This window comes from Equus asinus, chromosome 22 (assembly GCF_041296235.1).
Source record: "Equus asinus isolate D_3611 breed Donkey chromosome 22, EquAss-T2T_v2, whole genome shotgun sequence".
In the NCBI taxonomy this organism is placed as follows: domain Eukaryota; kingdom Metazoa; phylum Chordata; class Mammalia; order Perissodactyla; family Equidae; genus Equus; species Equus asinus.
In genome coordinates, this window is record NC_091811.1 from 24,987,104 (window position 1) to 25,009,861 (window position 22,758).

A 22,758-nucleotide genomic window follows, 5' to 3' on the forward strand; every position below is an offset into this window, starting at 1 on the left:
TCTTCTGTGATTTTACAATCACATAAGAAGGGACTCTCCTAGAATATACCCTTTCACTAAGAAAAGTGGACATATTTTCTCCTTTTTCCCTATCCTGTGTAACCTGACTCTTCCGGTCCACCTGCACCCTCTCCTAGAAATGCAAGTTCCAGTTCTTCTGCAGCAAAAACAGACATGTCCTACATCCTGCTCGCCTTAAAGCTTATTTTTCTCGGTTTTCATATCTCAGGAATGTGTCCAGTTAGCTAATCTGATATCAGGCACGCCACTACTGGCTTATTGTGACTTGTAGTGCTTTTCCTCCTAGATGACCTACATAGATGTACAGTATGGTTTTTAACCATACCTCCAGAGAAGTGGCAAACAGTAGAAATTTTGGGTATTGTTGAATGCTGAAAGAATAAATAAATAAATTACGAACTCATCAAAATATTATAAAATTTATCTGTTATTAAGTGATTAAATTGTCAAAAATTAATAAATTATTAATATAAAGAAGAGCTAACACTTATAAAACACCAGGTGCCATGCACTGTTCTAAGTACTTTGAATGTATGGACTTAATTCTCAGGACAACTCTGTGGAATTGGACCTATTTCATCCCCATTTTGCAAATGAGGGAACTGAGGTAGACAGAGATTAAGTAACTAGTCCTAGATCTGGAGGCTAGGAAATGGTGGAGCTGGGATTTGACCTCATGTGGCCTGGCTCCAGAATTTGTGCTCTGTCAGAATTGGTCACATTTTTTCGTGGGGAAAAGGGTGTTGGGGATGGCTGTTAGAGACTCTCTGATTACACCCACGAGATAGTCCTATTGATGGGTTCTCATGGGAATGAGGCGGCATCCTAGCGAGAGGTATCTTAGAGTTTTTGTTTGACACTAAGTTGTCACATCACCTTTCTAGATCTCAGTTTTCTTTTCAATAAAACGAGGGTGGACTAGATGGCATCTAAGGTCCGTTCTAGTTCTAAGATAAATAACATCTTCAGCATAACTAAAATGCTGATCTCTTGGTGCCTGTGGGGAAGAGGCAGGTGAGTTCTTGCTTCCTAGACCCTTCACGCAAGAAGCTGAGGGGTAGGGTGCTGAGCAGACACCTGGAAAGAACTGGTAACAAGAGATGAGTGTTAGTGCTCCAGGAAACCTCCATCTTTGCCTAAGAAACATAAATTCTCACAGTAAGCTTGCGAAATAGGTAGTACAGTCTCCATTTTAAAAATGAAGCTGAAGCTTAGTCATACCAAGTGACTTGTCTAAGATGGCCCAATGAGTAAAGGATGCAGGCAAGATTCAAATCCCGTCTGTTTGACTCCAAAGCCCAAGCGCATTTCACAACCCGAGCCTCCGTTAATATCCATCTCATTCCTTTCTCCCTGCAAGCCTAGGGGGCAGTTTTTATTTCCCCATTTCACTGAGGAGGAAAGCGAGACTCAGAGTGGCAAAGCTACCAGCCAAGCAAGGGGTCCGGCTCGGAGAGGGCGGGAGAAAAGGCTGCAGACGCTGGCACGTGGCTGCGGATGCCGCAGCCCGGCGCCTCCTCCCGGCCCTCCTCGGCTGCGCGGCTCCCACCTTTCCAGGTCCCAGACGCGCGCACGACCCGCGCCGAACTACACTTCCCGGCAGGACGCGGGCGCGCGCACGCGCACTGGGGCCTCAGCCATGGCGACCGTGCTGTCCAGAGCGCTTAAGCTCCCGGGTAAGGAGGCGCAGCCTCGCGACCACCCGGCCCGCGCTGGGCCTGGGGAGACAGGGAGGCCAGGCTCTGGGGGCGAAGCCGGTTGGGGCCTGGCTCCAACCTGGGCGGAGCTGCAGAGGCGCGGAGGCGACGCGATGCAGCCCCCGCGGGCTAGGGTCCATGCGCCACCAGGGGGCGAGAGGGGCGCCCGGCGAGTGGCGGGTCGCGGGCGTGGGGCGAGCCTGGGAGACTCGGGGCTAGGGGCCGCTGGAGGCGCGCGGGGCAGGTGACCGGGAGCTGGTGGGCGCGCTGGCGCCGGCGACTGTCAGAGCGCGCGTCGCCGCCGTCCCAAGGGGTGGGCTGGTGAAGGGAGCATCCTTTCCCGAGCGCCGCGAAGGATGTACCGCAGGGTGTCCAGCTCCCGCTGTCTTGGGCTGGACCTGGGCGGGGGCAGGGAGCGGCAGGGCGACAAGAGACCCTCGGGAGTAGCCTCTGCACTTAATAACTACATTGACGCAGCCATGAGGTAGGTGGGACAGGGACTTCTCCTTCTAGTTTGCAGAAGAGGAAAATGAGAGTTATTTGGCTAATTGACTTGTCCAATTGGAAAAGCCTGGACTTGAACGCAGAGGGTCTTTTGACTCTACATCCTGGGCTTTTGATTCCACTTGGTCAGCCTCTGGCTGTCGAGGCTAAGCACTTAGGAGAGAAATGATTTGGCACCGCATGTTGCAGATACTGGACGGAATATTCTTTAAGGAGGCACTGGTGGTGATGACAGCTTCCAGAGCTAATTCAGGACTTTGGGCAGCAGCTCCAAGTTTTTTTTTTTTTCCCTTTCTCTTAAACCTCCGGAATGGGACTGTGCTGCTAGAAACTTGCTATTTTAATAAAAGTATATGTATTCTGCCCAAATAAATTTTAAACATTATGGCTTTAAAAAATGTTATGGTTCTACCTAAATAAATTTTAAACATTAAACTATAAACACTTGTTTGCTGATAACTTAAGATGTCAGTGGGAAAAGCAGTTCCTTTCACTGACATGTTAGAAAGGGCTCGTTGGGTGTCTGGTGGAGGTCCAGTATAAGGCTGCCGAGATCGCAGCGTCCTTGTTCTCAAGGAGCGTCCAGGGTGCTGTATTGTGCCATGGATGACACTGGGTTGGATATGAATTTGATATGAATTTGCATTTCTGTCCCCAGACTTCATGACCTCAGACATTTTTTTTTCACATGCGCTCATGAGAACATTGGAAGGAACATTGATAATATCTATCTTGGAATGTGTATGTAACTTGCAATGAAATGTGGGACATGTCCCTTTACCTGAGGATTAATTAACTTGGAAGAGTGTAGTCCAGTGTATTCTAAGTAGGATGATCATGTTTAGCTTTATTTCTTTATTTCTTTTAGATTCCCAGTTTTTTTTTTCAGCATACGGAATTGGTATTCTCTGAGGATGGGAATGCAGGAAAATCTTGCTTTTGAAACTCTTGAGCTCGTTTGCATTGTCAGATCCTGAGGCTGTGTGTTCTTACTCTCTGGAGTATTCAGTTGCAGTGACGTGGGCTGACAGACAGGGTAGGGAAAGCACAGTCTGGGCCTGGGGCCTGTGTGAGGACAGCAGCTTGGCCCTGAGCAGTCAGGTGTGTGTGATACTGTTTTTGGCCCAGATAGGACAGACAACCATATGTTCTTTTATGTAATGTGGTTGTTTTTTTTCCTTGTCTCCCTCTTGCCCTTTCTCTCCTCCACCCCAAATAAAATTTTTAGCTTTTCTATTAGGGAGAAGTTGTTGCTTTCTCATAGCTCTTTTTAGATATCTTGTCATTGGGACTGTGAGGCTGCTGTCCTGTTTGGCTACTGTGTTGTTACCTTAGTTAATCCTCACTGGTTTTTTTTCAAATTAAGGTATAATTGACATATAATATTACAGTATATTAGTTTCAGGGGTACAACATAATGATTTGACATTTGTGTATATTGAGAAATGATCACCACAGTGACATCCTCACTATTTTTATGTGTAAGGAAGCAGACTAGAATGGTGACTAAGAGCCTGAGACAGGCTTGGGTTCAAATGCATTCTTTACCAGATGAGTTACTTCATCTCATTCAGCTTTAGTTTCTTCATGTGTAATAATAATGTTTTTATGGAACATTCACTCTGTGCCACTCACTCTTCTATGTGTTTACCTCATAGGGTTATTTGGCATAGTGGGAGAGATGGATGTGCGTGAGAGGTTTGTTAACCTTTGACTCGGTAATTATTCAGTGTTAGCTGTTGTTATTATCATCATTAGCACCGTGATCATTTGTGAATGTGATACCTGAAGGGAGGCCTGAGGTAACCGGGCTGATGACAGATGTTGTCAGCCTCATGAAGAAAGAACAGGTGCTGGGAATGTATTTCAGCCTTAGAGCCTTCCAGAAGCCCAGGATAGAAAGATGTTTGGCTCACATGCATAGAATGAGGTTAATTAGTAACAGAAGGACAATGTAACATTCATAAAGCAGCCTGTGGGACAGCTTATCTCTTAAGTATATATTTTTTTAGTCTCTTTTAAAGTTTGAAGGTCAAACACTGAAGGGAATATCAGAGCACAGTATTATTATAATGGTTTGTTTTATTATGTGTAACTTGGATCAACTAATCCATGATGTGAAATCTTTACCTTTAGTTGTGGTAAAGTGTATGGTATAGTCTGTGTATAGTATAATACTGTTATAGAATAGTATATCATAGTATATTTCCCTGAAGACATTCGAGGATGGCACACTTGCATCTCTTGCCTATTTATGTTTTCTTCTATATCATTTTGGGAATACTATTTAACCAGCATCTTTGGTCTTCCCAAGCGGAAAAGTGATAGCCATGGAAAGCTCATTTATATAGATGTATTATGAAATCGCTGTCCTCTCTTTTATTCTTGAGAGCCTTTCATTGACTAAAAAATCTGAGTGGTGGTTGAAATCAGAGAAGTGAGCTGTGAAGTGTGAATGTTTCCAGCTCCTCAGCTCAAGTATAACTTCAGGCCAGTCACTGTACTCTATACGTCACTCTCTCTTGCTGTCTTCTGTAAATAGATTGAAAAATTGTTGACTTAGGAGTTCTCTCATCAAAACTTTCAGTCCGTAATAATTAAGCTGAAGTTTGTCTTTGCACTATCTGAAAAACTATACATTAATCAGCTAACAGTAAATATCCTTCTCAAGAGTTAGGTCAAGAACTGGCCCTACTCTTCTATGATCTTTTAAGGAAAGACTCGAGAGCCTGGTAGTCTCTGAGTTCTCGCATGCTTGCCTTTATACTTCAAAGATGTCCTGTCTGGGTCAGAGGTCTTAAACTTTGTACCCTGTGTTCTTTCTCAGAGGACGTTTTACACATTGCCGCACTATGTTTTGTAATGTATGTAACTGTGGAGAAGTCAGCCTGATATTTGTTCCTATCATTAGTGTCTCAATTCTTTTTCCCTTAGCTGGGCTGCTCATAGGATTCTTTCTCTGTTTTTGAAGTTCGGTGCCTTTACTAGGACATGTTTCAATAGTGATTACGATGCATCAGTTTTTCTTGGGACTCAGTGTACCCTTTATTCTACAGTTTTAGGTCTTGCTTTATTGCAGGAACTTTTTGGATGTATCTTTTAAATATTGTTTTTGGTTCCATTTTCTTTTCTGTTTTCTTCTTCAGTTATGCGTATATTGGGTCACCTTTGTGCTATCTGTCCCTTTCTTTTCATTCTTTTTAAATAAAGCCTTGATCTTTTCCAGAGGAGGCACATAGCTAGTCAGTTCAGACCTCGAAGCCAGGCTGCCTAGGTTTGAATCCTTGCAGTATTACTTACTTGCCGTTTAACTATGGGCCAGTTACTTAAACTTCCAAACTTAAGTTTCCTCATCTTTATTTATTTATTTATTATTTATTTTTTTTCCTAAAGATTGGCACCTGAGCTAACATCTGTTGCCACTCTTTTTCCCTTTTTTTTTCCTTCTTCTTCTTCTCTCCAAAGCCCCCCAGTACATAATTGTATATTCTAGTTGTGAGTGCCTTTGGTTGTGCTATGTGGGACGCCACCTCAGCATGGCCTGACGAGCTGTGCCATGTCCGCACCCAGGATCCAAACCAGCGAAACCCTGGGCCACCAAAGCAGAGCATGGGAACTTATCCACGCAGCACGGGGCCGGTCCCCTCCTCATCTTTAAAATGGAGGTAACGATGTGTCTACCTCAAAGAGCTGTTATGAAGATGTACAAAGATGAGGCATTACCAGGGCTTGGAAGAGTACATAGTAAATGCTTAGAACTGCCAGCCATTGTTATTTCCGTTTCATTTTGCTTGATTTTCTCCAGTCCACCGTTTATGGCTCTGACTCTGTTTTCAGCCGTGTCTGTTATTTTTGCTGGTCCCGATGAGGATCAGCCCTGTCTGTTTACTTTTCATCTCTATTGAATTGTCATTCCTTCTTAGAAAGGTTATGCTTTTTCTTTGAGCCCTTATTTCAGAGAAGCCTATTTTCTTTAATTTCTTGGATCTCACCGGGAAGTATCTGTTCATTATTTCTTCCATTTCATGGTATGGTTTGTCCAGCACTTGTTCTTGAGCTGATTTTGTTTGCTATGTTTTGCTGTAAATTCTTTCTTGAATGTAGAACTGTTTAGTATCTTACAGAATGAGTTCTAGTGATGGCTCCTTTTTGATTATTAATCATATTTAAATGGGCAGTTGTTTCACAGCTAGCTGTTGGCTCAGATATGGGCTGAGCCTGGGGCCCGGGGAGTGCACCAGGGCAGCTGGAAGCTGGAATTTCATCTCCACCTGTTAACTCAGGTCCCTTTCCCACCAGTGCTCTCCCTCGTGGATGTCTCTATCCTGGCTAGTGGGGCTGCTGGTGTGTCACAGGGCCTGAGAGTGCTGATACAACATTTACTTCTCCTTGTTTCTTGTGACGGTTTTCAGTTTATCACCCCTGAGCTCCACCTTCCCCTTTGTTGCCTGAGCTCTGAAAGTGGACCTGGGCCCTTTAAATACCAAGTTTCTCCTTCCTTGGATGCAGTCTATCTATCCTAGCTACCTGGTAGAGTTCCCTTGCCATCTATTTACTCTCCTATCATTGTTTAATGTTTGTTTATATTAAACCTGTCCTCGATGCTATCTAGTTTCTGTCTCCTGATTGGACCCAGGCTGTCAAAAAAAAAAAAAAAATCCATCTCTTCAGAACTAATTGTGCTTCCAGTTGCTTTTCTAGCCCACTGTGCTGACCACCTAGCTCACTTCTTGTAAAGAGAGAGGCTCATGCTTTTTCTCACTCAGTCTTAACCTCACTTTGACTCTCTGGTGTTGAATGGGGCTCATTGGTGCTTCTGGGACCCCACATTTTGACTTTCCAAGCAAGAGGTTACTGGTTTAGCTATATATCTGTGGAACAAACGTGGTAGTATAACTTAGTGGTTAGAACGGTGGACTCTGTAATTCAATTGCCTGAGTTTGGATCCTGGCTCTTATTTCTAGTTCTGTGATCTTAGGGCACTTACCTCTCTATATTTTCGAAAAATTTTCTTGTTGATAAAAGGGGGATAATAATAATACCTACCTCCTAGGGTTGTGAGGATTAAATGAATTAATACATGTAAGTACTTGAACCAGTGCCTGGAATGGTAGGCGCTCAGTGAATTTCCAGTTATCATCATTGTCATCATCGTTGTCGTCGTCATTGTTACTTCTGTGAACTCTGCTGTTGCTGGAGACCTGAGATATATGTGTCTATTCTTCCTGTGCTTTGTCAGTTGGATACCAGTTTCACTGCACTTGGCAACAGTTTTTCATAAATTGTAGTTTGGGAATGTGGCTGTTTTCTATTTTTTTCTATTTTAATCCCCTCCTCTCGGTTTTAGGGAGGGGACTGACAGAAATACCTTCCTTTGCCATCATGATGTAGAAGCGTCTAATCTTTTTAAAGGACTAATTTAACAGCAGCTTTATTTTTTAAAGAATGCTCTCAAATTATTTTTATAGGTTTATTAAAGATTTTATAATTTTCTGTAGCATATGCAGCCAGTTTTCTTCCTGCCTGTGATAGTCTTTGGTACAATAAAAATGCATTTCCTTTGAGCTGTTTTGTTAGCCAGTATTTTGGAAATGATTTCACTTTCGCAAAGGTCCTGTTTTAGGCTGATCTGTGTGTTGCAAGGTGGAAATTGACTAGCAAGATTGAATTTAGTAATTGTTGATTTTTTCACTTGATGCTAAAAATCCAACTGTACAATTATAGGAAGGCTTAAGTGTAGACAGCGCTTGGAAGTTTTAGTTGAATCAGTTGTGTTATGTGACTGCCAGGAAAGCTGGGACTATCTTAGGTTACAGTGATTGAATTGTAGTGTACTCTCCGGAGTAGGGAGGACACAGCTCTCCCTCACTTGCCCTGGTCAGACTGCGCCCCAGGCATTGTATCTACTTCTGGCAACCATACTTTAAAAAGCATAGATGTGTTACAATGTGTCCAGAGGAGAGTGGAGGGTGCCTGAAACAACACTTCTTCAAGTAATGGGTTGAAGAGGTGGAGATATTTCACCTGGAGATGAGAAGACTGGATGAGGGCAGCTGGGAGATAGAACTCCAACAATAATAATGGAAGCTGAAATTCATTGAGAGTGACTATAAGCCAGGCACTAAGGAGCACTTGTATGTTATCTTATTTAATCCTCCTAACAATCATATGAGGTAGGAACAATAATCATCTCACTTTGTAAACGGGGAAATTGAGGCTTACTAAAGTTAAGACACTTAATTGAGATCACACAGTTAGTAAGAGAGCCAGAATTTGACTTTGTTTTGCATTATTGTGAAGACTTGAGCTCTTAAACACCATATGTTTCTTATGATTGGTGTCTTCGAGTGTTTGAAGGACTTGCATCTGGGAGAGGGGTCCCAGAAATTAAAACTAGGGCAGGTAATTGGCAAGTGCCTGGAAATAGATCCTTGAAACAGTGTAAGGAACAGTTTCCTAGACTGCAGGGCAGTGAATTCCCTCTTGCTGCCTATGTGCACGTGTATGCTGAGTGACTGCTTGGTGGGTGTTTGTAAGGAGTTGCGAGTTTGAAATAGGGGTGGGGGCGGATTATGTGATCCTCAAAATCTCTTCCGACCCTGAGGTTTGGGGCTGCTGGGTATGTGTTTTCCTCTTTGTCAGGTGTATTTGTTTTTAAAATTTTTAAAATTGTGATAAAGTACGGATAACAAAATTTACTATCTTAAACATTTTTGACTGTACGGTTCGGTATTGTTAATTATATTCACACCGTTGTGCAACTCATCTCCAGAATTCATTCATCTTGCAAAGCTGAAACTTTATATACCTTAAATAACAACTCCCCATTGACCTCTACCCCAGGGCCTGGAAACCACCATTCTACTTTCTGTTTCTATGAATTTGACTACAGATAAGCAGAGTCATACAGTGTCTGTCTTTTGTGACTGGCTTATTTCACTTAGCATAATGTACTCAGGATTCATCTGTGTTGTAATGGGTGTCAGAATTTCCTTACTCTTTAAGGCTGAATGATATTCCATTGTATGTATATAGCACATTTGTTTTTATCCTGTCAGATGTATTCTTTTAGTTAAAAAAAACACTTTGAAAAGTATTAGAGTTAATTTTATTACAACCACCTATGGTTCTGTTTGCAAATTATTATAAATAAAGTTACCTGGGATGGGTAGGAAATGATATGCCCTAATTAATAAAATAATTTGGTTCATGAAGTAGGTCTATAAATTAGAGGTTATCTTGAATCTGTACTGACTCTGTGGCATGTCCTTGAAGTACTATTCTGAATTAAATTGCTAATAATTGGTTTATTTCTTACAATTTATGCCTTTAAAAATCAAGTCCTTGGGGCCGGCCCGGTGGTGCAGCAGTTAAGGTCGCACATTCTGCTTCTTGGCAGCCCCGGGTTCGCCGGTTCAGATCCTGGCTGCAGACATGGCACCACTTGGCAAAAGCCATGCTGTGGTAGGGATCCCATGTGTAAAGTAGAGGAAGATGGGCATGGATGTTAGCTCAGGGCCAGTCTTCCTCAGCAAAAAGAGGAGGATTGGCAGTAGTTAGCTCAGGGCTAATCTTCCTCAAAAAAAAAATCAAATCCAGTATTTATTGGACAAAATGAATAGCTTTGAAATTGAAAGTACATAGAAATTTCTAGTTAATAGAATGCTAGATTACTCAGTATCTTCTGTGTGTTTTTTGCATAGTACTTAATGTTTAAAATAATTCTCTGGAGTGTTCATTTTTTAATCAAACATTTATTGACTTTCTTTGTACCAAACGCTAAACTTCACACTAAAGATTTTAATTCCCATATTGATCTCAGTATAGTGTTTTATTGCTTCATTTTGTGTCTTAGAGCAAACTGAGACGTATGTATGGAGTGCCATCATTCCAGATCACAGTGAGCAGAGGAAGACACTGAGCATCAAGAATTCTTCTTTTTCCCTTTTCTTTAAAGTTTTTTTTTTTTGAGGAAGATTAGCCCTGAGCTAACATCTGCTGCCAATCCTCCTCTTTTTGCCGAGGAAGCCTGGCCCTGAGCTCACATCCGTGCCCATCTTCCTCTACTTTATATGTGGGACGCCTACCACAGCATGGCCTGACAAGCGGTGCCATGTCCATACCTGGGATCCGAACTGGTGAACCCTGGGCCGCCGAGAAGCAGAACGTGCGAACTTAACCACTGCACCACCGGGCCGGCCCCTTCTTTTTCCCTTTTTTATTAGCTGGGTTGTATATTCTTTTTTATATTTCTTCTTAACAAAAGATTTAACAATAGAGTTTACGTTAGTAACAGGTGACCAGATAATTTCAAAAAACAGAAACTTTTTCTTGGTTTTTACTTGGTTGTAGCATGAAATAAAGGCATAAAATCATCCAGTTGTTGGCAGTGAGGGCCAAGGGGTGGCTAGGGCGGAGGCATGCTTAAGCCCTTGGGTAATTTCCACCTCTTCGCCACCCTAAATAAGCACAGGTCTAAGTAAAAACAGGGTGCCTGTTGTGTAAACCAGCTTCAAGACAAGTCCTCTGCTTCTGCATCCCTGCTCCATCCCGCCCCTCCCAGAACACGTGGGCAGAAGGTAAACACCGGTGACCGGGACATGTGCTAAAAGGGCACTAGAATCACAGGAGGGTTCTCAGAAGGGGAGTTTCAGTAAAGCATCTCCAGGTGACATTTAATGTTTGACGGTCTAAGTGTTTCCATAGAGACAATGGGGAAGCCATGCAAATATTGCGCTGTGAGCAGCAGTGTACAGAGAGCAATTGTTCTCAAAGTTTAGGAAATCCCAGGAAAGACTGGAACATCACAGATCCAAGAACATGGCAGGAAATATGCACAATATGCACATTAGGCGCATGGAGGTTTGATGCAAGAGCTGTGGTCTTTTTCATTAGTGAGATGCAAACAAATTGAGAGTTTTTTTTTTTTAACTAAAAAGGTATTTGAAATTTGCTACTTTCTTTGTTTCCTTTCCAATTTTTTTACTCATTTGAAAGCAGTAATTCGAGAACACTGTGATTTTCTTTCTTCCCCCGTTCTTCATCCCCTTTGCTGGCATCTGTTTTATAGGTAGCCATGCAGGTCCAGACTTGAAAACCTAGATTCGTTGTTTTCTCTGTTCTCCTAGGTGTTTGCAGTTGCCGTGTGTTTGGAGAGGGTTTCTCCTTCCTCATTCTCCTTGACTCTGTCTATCTGTCTTTTCAGGGAAGAAGAGCCCGGACCTGGGGGAGTATGATCCGCTCACACAGGCTGACAGCGACGAGAGTGAGGATGATCTTGTGCTTAACCTGCAGCAGAAAAATGGAGGGGTCAAAAATGGGAAGAGTCCTCTGGGAGAAGCACCAGAGCCCGACTCGGATGCTGAGGTTGCAGGGGCTGCAAAGCCACGTCATTTGGAGGTCACCGCAGAGGGCTACCCCTCGGACCCCCTTGGGGGCCTGGAGCAGAAGGCAACCTCTTCCATTGTATCTTATGTGCGCACATCGGTCTTTCTGCTGACTCTGGTGATCTCAATGATCCTGGTGCTTGTGTGTGCTTTCCTGATCCCCTGTCCTCCCAGGGATCTGCATAGCACTTGGAGCCGCCACTTGGGCCCCCAGGGAGGTGAGTTGCAGGATTTTCTGGCCCAATTCCTTAAAACTTCATGATTACGTGTAATCCTGTAAGATTTCTGATTACACTGAAAATTTCCTCTGAGTCTTTAAAGATTAATGTGTGTTGTACAGCATTTTTTCCCCATGTGGGGAGGTAGCTAGAAGGTTACGCTTTGAAATAAAACAAAAAGATGCATTGATCCAGCTTTCAAAACTTGGGAAGATCACTGCTTTGTTGTGTGTGTTAGCCTTGGTCTTAGTGAGATGCAGAGAGGGCAGAGCATTGGTTTGGTGGGTCCTGCTATGTAGCTGGCACTAAGGGAGAGCAGAGCTGTCGGAAGGGCTGTTGGCAGACAAGGGTGAGGCTCCAGGCCTGGCCAGACCAGAGGCCAGTGCTCTTGTAGGACCCTCAGGCATTTGTTAATTATAGAGGCCTGACCTCATTTGAATTTTAACATAATTTCAAGTACATACAAGAGAGTCGCTTTCTTGCAGCAACTTTTCTGTCTTGCTCCTAATGGTTAGCGTGGTGCTACTCAAGTAATTCTAGCCATTTTGTCTCATTTTGGAGCAGGTTTCTTTAAAACAGCTTGCTCTGGGTCGGTCACGGGGACTAGGTCTAACCTGTCAGCGCTTAGCAGTCCTGTCTCTTGTGAACTGCATCAGGCTGAAGGGGTTCAGAACACATCACCCCGAAACATGTCACTTTGGCACGTTGATTATTTTGAGTTAAAGGCAGTTGAAAAAAGCGGATGCAAGAAGGGCACTCTGACCTGCAATTTGTCCTGAAAGCAGGAAATGAAACTGTCATGTGAAAGATGTCCTTCCTGTACCAGGAGGAAAGAAACATTCTTCTCACCAGAGACGGGGCGTTGAGGCCAAGGGAAGTCTGTGCAGACAGACCCCTTATCTTCCTGTCATCTCCTCATGTATTGTAGTTATTTTTCCACGGTGCCATTCTGTTCAACCTAGGATATAAGCGCTTAGGTCTAGACGCCTCCTTGGGTCTTCATTTTCCTGTGGGGACTCCCATGTGTATGTACGTATCAAACGAAATTTGAGTGCTTTTCTCTTGTTAATCTGTTTTACATCAGTCCCAACTAGAAACCCTAAGAGGGTAGAGGAAAGATTTTCCTTCCTCTACGATATTCCCAGACCCCTGTATCATCTCGGCCTAGAACTATTTTATCTCTGACACTTCTCTGATCTTAGTTGGATTGTCTTCTGATGAGTTCTCTGTTCTTGTTTTTGCTTTCTCTTAAGGCAAAACTGGGTGGATGTGGCTTATGATATGTTCCTACCACGCAGAATGTCTCTCCTTCTCTTCCTTTCTTTTTTGATTTTTCTAACTGAGCTCTTGTAATATATATATAGAGTGTAAAGACTAGTAACAAATTGTTGGCATATCCTCCACCCAGTTTAAGAAATAGGACGTTATAAAGGCCTCTGAAATCCCGTTTTCCTCCTTACCATATCCTCCTCTGTCCACCAAAGGATTCCACTCTCTTGAGTTTTTTGTCAATATTTCTTTACTTTTCTTTAAAATTTTACCACATAGATATATCTCCCTAAACTATATATTCTTTGATTTTGCCTGTTTTTGAACTTTACATAAATATAATCATATAGTCTTCTTTGACTTGCTGGTTCTTTATTCTTTGAGGCTCATCCGTATTGATGTATTGTAACCGGTTTATTCATTTTCACCACTGTCTAATTTTCCATGGTGTGACCATCCCATGATATATTGATCCATTTTGCTGTAGATGAGCATTTAGATGGCTTTTATTTTTTAAAAAATAGATAATGCTGCTGAGAAGATTCTTGTGCATGTTTCCTGATACAACGTATAAGAATTTCTCTAGGGCATAAACCTAGGAGTGAAGCAGTCCTAGTGGTTTATGTTTAATTACTTTCCATAGCGTTTGTACCAGTTTACACTGCCACTGGTGAGTTCTCTCCACATTCGGCAGGCATCCTCTGACTCACCACTGTTGGGGGTCGGGGTGGCACTACCTACCTTGTCACTGCCAGGTGGGGATGAAAGTCCTGGCTCCCCACCTGGCCTTCTCTGGGGTGGTGGGGAGGGTGCCTTGTTACAGGCAAGGGTGGAAGTCTAGGCTCCCACTTGGCCGTTGCTGTGGGGTAGGGGTGGGGCTGCCTCTTATCTGTGGTGTTCAGTTGGAGTAGAGCAGTTATCATCTAACATTTTTCTGTCTTGCTGTGCTGTGCCCCTCCTGGTCCTTTGGCCAAGGGAGCCAGCTTTTCTTGGGGCTTTTGTCTGTACCTGTTGGCTTCTGCAGCATCCTGGCTGGGATATATGAGGCCAAAAGAAGACCCAGGGAATCATCACCTTGTCATTCCTTGGGTCTTGCAGTCTCTAGCTAGGTTGCCTTCTCTCCACCGAGTCTTCTCATGTTTGTTTTATATATAATGTCCAGGGATTTTAGCTATACTTAGTGAGAGGAATAGGCAGAATTGTGTCTACTCTATCCTACCTGGGAAACAGAAGTCTGCCTGGTTTTTATGGAGGTGCTGGCAGCGCTCTGCATCCATTGCCTTTTTAACCTAGAGCAGAGAACTGGTTTGTGGTAACTTGCTAAGGATTTTTTCAATGTGTTTCTCAGGTGGGGACCTGTCTCCATTGGAGTTGGCTGATGTGAACGGAGATGGCCTGCGGGATGTACTTCTCTCCTTTGTAGCTTCAAGGAATGGGAGTGCAGTCGGTAAGAGATGTGTCTTCCATAGGCTGCAGTGGGAGAAGCTCATTGTTGGGGGGTGGGGGGGCGCTGTGAGCTAAGAAAAGGCATCAGGTTTGTCTCCTGAGGGGCATGTGGAAAAGGGTCTGCAGTGAATTGTCATCACAGATCTGCCATACACGATAAATCTCATCAGAAAACTCCTGCATGTAAGTAAAGCTCCTTTCAAGAAATTGTGGAGAGCTCTAGCTGGAGGGAGCTTTTAGTGGTCACCCAATCCAGTGAAGAACTGGAGATCCAGAGAAGTGGCTTGTCCACACACCTGCCGTGAAGAGCATTAGTACTTAGGGTCTTGAGTTTTCTCCAAGTCAATTTTCTGTTGCCTCTTAGATTGTAATAAATGTTGACTCTATCCTACCTCCCCATCCCTGGCAGGAAGCTTTTGTTCATGTTCTAGCATACCTTTACACACATACGTCTCGATGGGGTGTTTTCCTTTTACTCCTTCTGTTTACTCCTCTATCTCTTCTCTCTTTCCTGCTCTCTGCAGGATGGGAGGCTGGCCTGTATACATCACATCAGCAGGATCCCCTGCCTGCAGACTTCCAGTTTGGTTTGGCCAAGGGGAGCATAGGCAAGAAACTGGAGGCAAGGAGGAGAGTGAGGAGACAGTATTTATTCCCCTGGCTTCCTCCTTGCTGGGGTCACCTCAGGCTGGCTGCATCCTTTGTCATAGATCACAGCCTCTCTCAAGGTGGTCCTCTTACAGGACTTTCTTTTTCTGGATTCCAGGAATTGCTTCCTCCACTGTCTCTTTGGGCCTGTGAGTGGTAACAGTTTTGAGGGACTGGACTCCCTTGTGGTTCCTCTACACCCTGACCACATCTTTGTAAAGGCTTATTATTAAACCTTCCACAACTTACCCTAACTGAGCCTGCTGTTTTCTGGAGCCCCAACTAATGTACATGTCAACTGCAGAAAAAAGTTGCATTTTGTGCATTTTGAGCTTAGGTACATAGGGGCTTTTGGTTTGTCCTGCAACCTCCGTTAAAGGGGATTCGAACTGCAGTCTGTAAACTGATACAGGAACTCTAGTTTGAGACGAGGCTGCCCTCGTAACTACTTTTTAATCATTCAGGCCCTGGAATAAACATCTAGGTATGTTTTAGAGAATTGTAGGCTGCGTGCCTCTCTGATGTTATCAGAAATACCTTTCTGGGGCTTGTGCAGTAGGTGGAAGCAGTTTGGGCATACATCTATTACAGAGAGAACCTCCAGCCAAGAAACTGACTTTTATAGGATGTTGAATCTTAATTAGATTTTTTTCCTGCCTATGACTCATTAGTCTTTGAAGTAAAAATTTCCCCCATCCACTTTCAGAATTAGAGATTTTTGTTTTAGTCATTTGGTATTTTGCATGGTTTGCTACACATCAGGACTCATAATGACAAGGTCATGGGTTTTTACTCAATATAGACTGGCCTGATTTGGCCACAGATTGTAAAAATAATAACATAGCTAACATACGGTACTTTCTATGTGCTATTTACCATTGTGAGTGCATAACATATGTGATGAATGAATTTATCCCTCAACACAATCCAATGAGGTAGTTTATATTTTATCCCATTTGCAGATGGGGAAACTGAGACATGGTGAGGTGAAGCAACTTGCCCAACATCCCACAGCTGGTAATTAGTAGAGCTGGGATCAAAATCCTGGGAGGCTGGTTCTGGAATTCCTGTCTTTGACCCTTATGCCAAACTGCTGTGCCCATAACCCCAGCCAGTGGGTTCAAAGACCTGTGCCACTGAGCATAAGAAGGATTTAGTTTTTTAATTTGTTCATTTGTTCATCTCTTCATTCAACAACTGTGTGTTGAATGTCTGCTGTGCACCTTATATAGAACTGTGCTGTTTATATTGAGTTGAACAAGATGAGCATGGTTTCTGCCTCAAGGAGTCATGGTCTAGTGGGGAGGGGATAAGCTATCACCACCTGGAGAAAGATGAGTCTGAGAATTGAAAGGGAGTAAGCAGTGTCATTAAGTAGGAAGAACAGCACAGTATATTAATCACAGCATTCCTGGGAAGTCTGGAAGTTAACATCTATGACTGATTTGTCATATGTGTCACTGCGTCTCACAACAAGGTCTGAAACGGTGAGCCACAGTTTGTCACTTGTTTTTAGGTTGTATATTTAGATGAGAGTACTGAAGAGTAAGTACAGTGACGCTCTAAGGCTCACATTTTCTTATCTGTATTAGTTGTTGCTGGAAGTAGAAATTGTGTGAGATGGGTCATTATCCCTCTTCGGAAAGTGAATGTAAAACTGGCAAGAGAGAAAGTCATTACTCTGATGTGTTAATTAAGTGACATAAAGGATTATTTATTAGAGAGCTGAGCTGCTCTAATCCTTTACCAGCTGTCCTTGGACCTGGGTATGAAGTTTTCCCAAGTATTCTTTCCTGGCTGAGGCCAAATCAGCTGATTCCATGGAACTCTAGACCAGGAAGACCTGCTGATCATTGCTAAGTGTAATCTTCCGATTTATTTTTAAAAAATATTTTTTTCTGCTCTCAGGCAGCATTTGCTAGTGGTGATTAGAATCTAGGTATTTTATGTGTTCTGCACATATTCTAGATCAGTGTCACTTTGCTGAACATACCTTTCCCTCCTGATTCTTTTGTTCTCAACAACTGCTTTCCCATATTCTTGATTTTGCTCCTGTCTTTTATTCAGCAGACAGTTGGTTGCTGTATGTGCTAGGCACTTTGCAAGGCACCAAGGATACAGAAATTAATGTGACAGTCTTTATCCTTAAGGATATCACTCTAGTGGCGGCTGAGGGGACAGAATGTGGACAAGTGTGTTGGCAAGGTGCAAGAGTGGAGATGCATACAAGGCAGCCTGGCAGAGGCCCACAGCCTCTCGTCTTACATGACGATGTGTTGAGCAGCTGTGACAAGTGCTCTGCTTTCAGACCTTGTTGCCAGAAATATGGGACGGAGCTGAATACACAGGTGTGGGTTGCTGCCTTCCACCATTTACTTTTGGTTTCCTGGCTGCCTGCTCATCTCTCCCTCCTATCTCTTCTGCCTCCTTTCCTCTCTCATCTCTCTTGTGTGCTTTTAGGTGTCTCAAGGCCAGCTGCTGTTCTCGTGTGCCTTTCGGGGATGAATGGCAGCACGCTCTGGTCTACTCCCCTCCCTGAGGAGGCCCGAGATGTTACATGTATGGATCTGATGCCAGGAAGCGTGGCTGAAACCATCTGCCTCGTAACAGGGACACACAAGATGCTCAGTGTATTCAATGCGACATCAGGTAAAGATCATTTGCCGCAGAAGATCTCTGCTCTAAGGAGCCATAATCTCAGACCAGAACAATCTGGTGGGGAAGGGACCTTTCCACTCTCCTGTGGTGGAAAGTCTGAGTTCCTTCTCTGGAAGGTGGGTATTAAGGGAAGCAAGAGAAATGGTTTGAGGAGATTGAGTAATAGATCCACGGCTCAACCTGTTTGGTGATAGGATGGGGCTGACCTGAGTTACCCAAACAGAAACTGCCCTGAGGCCTTTGGTTTCCAAAGAGTTTCCCGACCCTGTTCTTTGTACCAAAGACAGCTGAGCTCTCTCTCTTCATATTGGATATGCATGGGGGCCATGTGTAAACTTGGGCATTAATACGTAAAAGCATGTCAGTGAAGAAACCAAGGTTTGTTGAGGCGTGTTGATTTAGCCTTTTAACTTCTTATTGCATTCAGACACACATGGCAAAAGGAGGGAAAAAGAGTTGAATGCAGTGTTCCTACAGAACCATAAATATACTGTCAGTATGCTTGTTAACACCTTGGACTCGAGTGCAGTTGAATAAATAGCGTCCTTCCCAGTTTGAGAGGTTGGAGTTTGGTGGTGGGGTACTTCTGAGTGAAAAAAATTGGAATACAAGTTAACTCTAGAACTGAAGTCATTTTGGAAACCTATGATTTCTTTGCTCTTGTGAACATATGGTAGAAGGAGAGAGGGTTGGTCGCCTGTGGATGGTTCCTTAATAATTGAAATAATCTCTAACAGATCAGTTCCTCTGCCCCAGACAAATAAGCTCCTCTTTCTTGAAGAGACTTCAGCACCTCCATTTTATCTAAAAACTCTAGGTGTGAAATTATTACATGGATTTGTTAGCCAGATACTTGAGGATTTCAGCTCATACTCCCTGCTTCCTTCCTCCCCATTGAGATAAAAACTAAAGGAAAGAAGTAAATGAGAGCTGCCATCTGTCTTTCAGCTCACTGAGTTTCTCTTTTCTGGCCTTGGAGCATTGTGTCTGCCTTCTCCAGAGGCCATAACTGTGACCATCCTGTTTGTCCTTCCCTAGGGAAAGCCATTTGGACTTTAAAACCAGACTACTTATCCAACGGTACCCTGGCCGCCCCAGGCGTAGTGCTGCCGGACTTGGACGGAGATGGCGTTAGAGATCTTGTGGTTCTGGCCATTGGAGATTCGCAGGTACGCTCCACGTTAAATGGTCCTCGTTTCTTATAAGGAATGCTTCAACTTTAGTTGTCCCACTTCCTAGGATTGTTATTATAAATGCTGCTTGAAACTTTCTTTTTATGAGGGCTTAGGTTTAAATAAATTCTCCTTGTGAGAGTAAGTGAGTAAATTACCATTCTGAACCCATTTTCCAGGGGGTCTCATTATGTTTCCGTTGACTGTGGTATAGTTGGGCTTTGGAGCCTGATAGGCCTGTGTTTGAATTCCTGCTCTGCTGCCTGTAGCTCCGTGGCCTTGGGCCAGCCGCACAACCTGCCCGGGCCCTGGTGTCTTCATATGTGACGTGGGAATGTTATATCTCCTTGCACGATTGTTATGAAAGTTAGACCAACGTATTTAAAGGGCCTTGAGTAGGGCCTAGTTTTCACCATGTGTATGTATTGTTGGTTTTATTATATTACATGTATTTAACTTTTATTTCAACAGTAAACCAGAAAGACAGACTGATAGAAAGTTCATAAAATACATATAGAAAAAGTTATAAGTTGGACAAGAAATAACAACAATGACCAAAGAAAGGAGAGTTGCAGTTTAGGCTGTGACAATACAGACTTTGACTCTAATACAGTGGTCCTTGAATTACGCTTCTCAATTTTGCTTTGCTTGAACTACAGTATACTGGAACTAGTTATCCTCTGCACAGATAAAATAGTAGTAGGTTTTTCCTTGAATCACAGGAAAGAATACATTAATGAACAGAACTATCTCAATTTTGTTTTTATTCCTGAAGCGTTTCTCGGAGCTTATGTCAAAGGTTCTCTAAAATGTTTTCTCAGACTTCGCAGCGTGAGTCTGCCAGGAAATCCTTGTAGACAAAAGAATTGAAGAGTTGGCAAAGAATGTTTGTGGAAAAATGTGAATAAGGTTATCTTGCCTCATTTGATAGCTTATTTTCATTTTTATGGACCATGTGTTTGCTATGGTGATTTTTGTAGTGCATATATAGAGGGGAGTTATAAAATCTACCAGTAAAATTCCTTAGGATAGAATTAAATCTATCAGTATTTTATGGTTTTCTGCCCAAGAGCATCGTAAACCAATTCAGAGTGCTCCACCCATCCCGAGTTTTGAGAAGCGCTGCTCTAGTGCACCAGGCCGTACTTTCTGTTCATGAGATGAGAGGAAAGAAGGTAGACGCTGAGGGAAATTTCTGAAGGCTACTCAGTTTTCGGGGTTGTTTCTGTTAGTTTTTCTTCAGCCAGCCAGTTGGTCTCGAAGTAGACTGAACCAAAAATTCAGGAACTATTCACATAATCTTTTTTTTTTTTTAATGAGGTAACCTTGGTTTTTAACATTATATAAATTTCAGGTGTACATCGCTGTATTTCAACTTCTGTGTAGATTTGTGACAACATGGATGGACCTTGAGGGTATTATGCTAAGTGAAATAAGTCAGACAGAGAAAGACAAATACTGTATGGTTTCACTCACATATCTTTTTTATCCCAGTCACTGTGAATAAACAGACGGGGTCCAGGGAAAATGTCAATGATTATATCCATCAGGGAGTGATCCAAAGTGGAAAGTAAGGGACTTGCTTTTTAATGGAGGTGTGGTTAGCAGAGGCATAGCAAGACATTGAACAAGTTTATATATCCCGAACACGTTTAAAAATCTTGGTCTTCATACCCCTGCTGGCTGCGGCTTAGCCAGCGGTGGTTGATGGGAGGGAGGGCCAGGCCTTCAGGGACTCTCTATGGTGGGAAGTCTCTATTAGAGGAGTTGGCTTCTTGCCTGCTCCTACTCTGTCTTTTTTTTTGTCTCTACCAAAAACCAAAAAACCGTTTATTGCCAACTTGCCTCACAGAATGTGCTCATTTGCATAACAGTGTACAGACATGGAATAGTCTCTGTTCTGCCTGAAAAGTGATAGACAGTAGTAGAAACACCTAGAGAAGCAATGGGTTTAGAGCAGTAGCTTCACATTTATACATCTTTTGACCTCTATACCAGCAACAGAGAACCTGAGGAACCTGTTTCCTCTGAGCCACAGGTATGGAAGGCTCTCTCCTCACAAGGAATGAAACGTCTTAGGTCTCTGAGTTAGAGTGATTGCATTCTTAGATCTGGGTTTAGAGTGAGGTGGGCTTGGGAGAACGGGACCTGGTTTGGGGTTAGAGAACTGATCTGGTCTAGAACATTAGTGGGAGGGGAAAAGCCATGTGGCTGACGCTTTCCCACCAAGCAGTAATCTCTGTTTCAGTATTCCAGACACATTGGCACCCACACTCTCCTTCAGTACTCAGGCTGATGGGAATAATGTGTGAGACAGTTCATTTCATTTTTGGTTAGCTCTAGAAAATTCTGTCATATTGGTGAGAAATTTGCTTTCTCATAGCTTCCATTCATTGTGCCGGCCTCAGCCCCATAGTGCTACTCTGAATGAATCTAATCCTTTTTCTACATGAAAGCCCTTTAGCCGTTAGCCTGGACCCTCCAAGCCTGCTGCTCTCAAGGCTAAATATCCCCAATTTCTCCTCCCGTTTCTCCTGCAACATGAATGCCAGACCCCTGTCTTTCTTGATTTCTTTCCCTTTGTACTCCTGTTTGTCCCATGTCTCTTTTAAAATGTAGTACCCCTATCTGAAAACTGTATTCCGTTTGTAATATAACCAGTTACATCAACATAAGGAAATTGTTACTTCTTTTGATATATAGACTCTGTATTTCTATAAATGCAGCCAAAGATTGTGATAGCCTTTCTAAGATTCAGTTTTGTTTATAATCAAACACCCACATCTTTTAATTAATCAATTAATTAATGGCCCAACTTCTTCCAGAGTTTGACCCATCTTTCAGCCTAAGACTTTTTTGAATTTTGAGTTTGTCCTACAGCATATTAGTTATCTTTCAGCTTTGTGATGAGCCTGAATTCCATTCATTCGAGTCTTTGATAAGAATGGTTATAGGCGTGGAGCAATAGCAGAATGCTGTGACATTCCACTGAAAACTTCCTTCTGGGTTGGCATTGACCCTTTCTCTGGGTTCGCTGAAAACCACGTCTCTTTATCTTATCCATGAATTTTGTCAAACTCTTTACTGAAGTCAAGATATCAGTACAGGCCTTATATTTCCCAACTGGTGACTCTATTCCCAAAAGAAAATCTTGTAGAGCACGGGTTGGCATCTGTGGCCTGTAGGCCAAATTTGGCCCACTGCTTATTTTTGTAATTAAAGTTTTATTGGGACACAGTTATGCCTATTCATTTGTGTATTATCTATGGCTGCCTTCATGCTATAGCGGCAGAGTAGAGTAGTTGCTGCAGAAGCCATCTGGCTCACAAAACCTAAAATATTACTGTCTGGCCCTTCACGGAAAGTTTGCTGGTCTCTGCTTGAGAGTAAGGTTGACAGTAGCCAGGCCAGACAGGTATGTTACCATGGGAGAGCGCTGCCTGCATTGGTTCTCGTTGGGACCAAATATGCCTGGGGATTTCGGGGTATGAGAGTAGAGAGCCGGGGGTCAGCTGTCTATATTTAGCTCTTGGCTAGAATTCTGTGCCTTAGGGGACTGTTCATCAGCAACAACTATGTTTCAGAGAAATTGCCCGCGCCACCATCGAGATGCCCTTTGCACGTATCTAACAGGAGAATGGGACCTTCGCCTCACTTTGTTACTTCTAGGGAAATAAGTGAAGCAGGTTTGGCTTTGTGCTTTCCAACCTGGGGACGTGTTTCTGAACCTTTAGCTAGT

The 22,758-nt window shown here is 43.2% G+C and overlaps 1 protein-coding gene across 2 annotated transcripts in view; it reads left to right on the forward strand.

Moving 5' to 3' along the window:
• Positions 1–1,544: 1,544 nt before the first annotated feature.
• FAM234B (family with sequence similarity 234 member B) overlaps positions 1,545–22,758 on the forward strand; it is a 33,457-nt gene continuing 12,243 nt past the window's right edge. For both annotated transcript variants that reach the window (XM_014834212.3, XM_070495239.1), the window contains exons 1-5: positions 1,545–1,697; positions 11,428–11,826; positions 14,444–14,542; positions 17,650–17,838; positions 18,886–19,016. In XM_014834212.3, the coding sequence (XP_014689698.3) occupies positions 1,661–1,697; positions 11,428–11,826; positions 14,444–14,542; positions 17,650–17,838; positions 18,886–19,016 (855 nt within the window). In that variant the 5' untranslated portion in view covers positions 1,545–1,660. The remainder of the gene's footprint in view (positions 1,698–11,427; positions 11,827–14,443; positions 14,543–17,649; positions 17,839–18,885; positions 19,017–22,758) is intronic.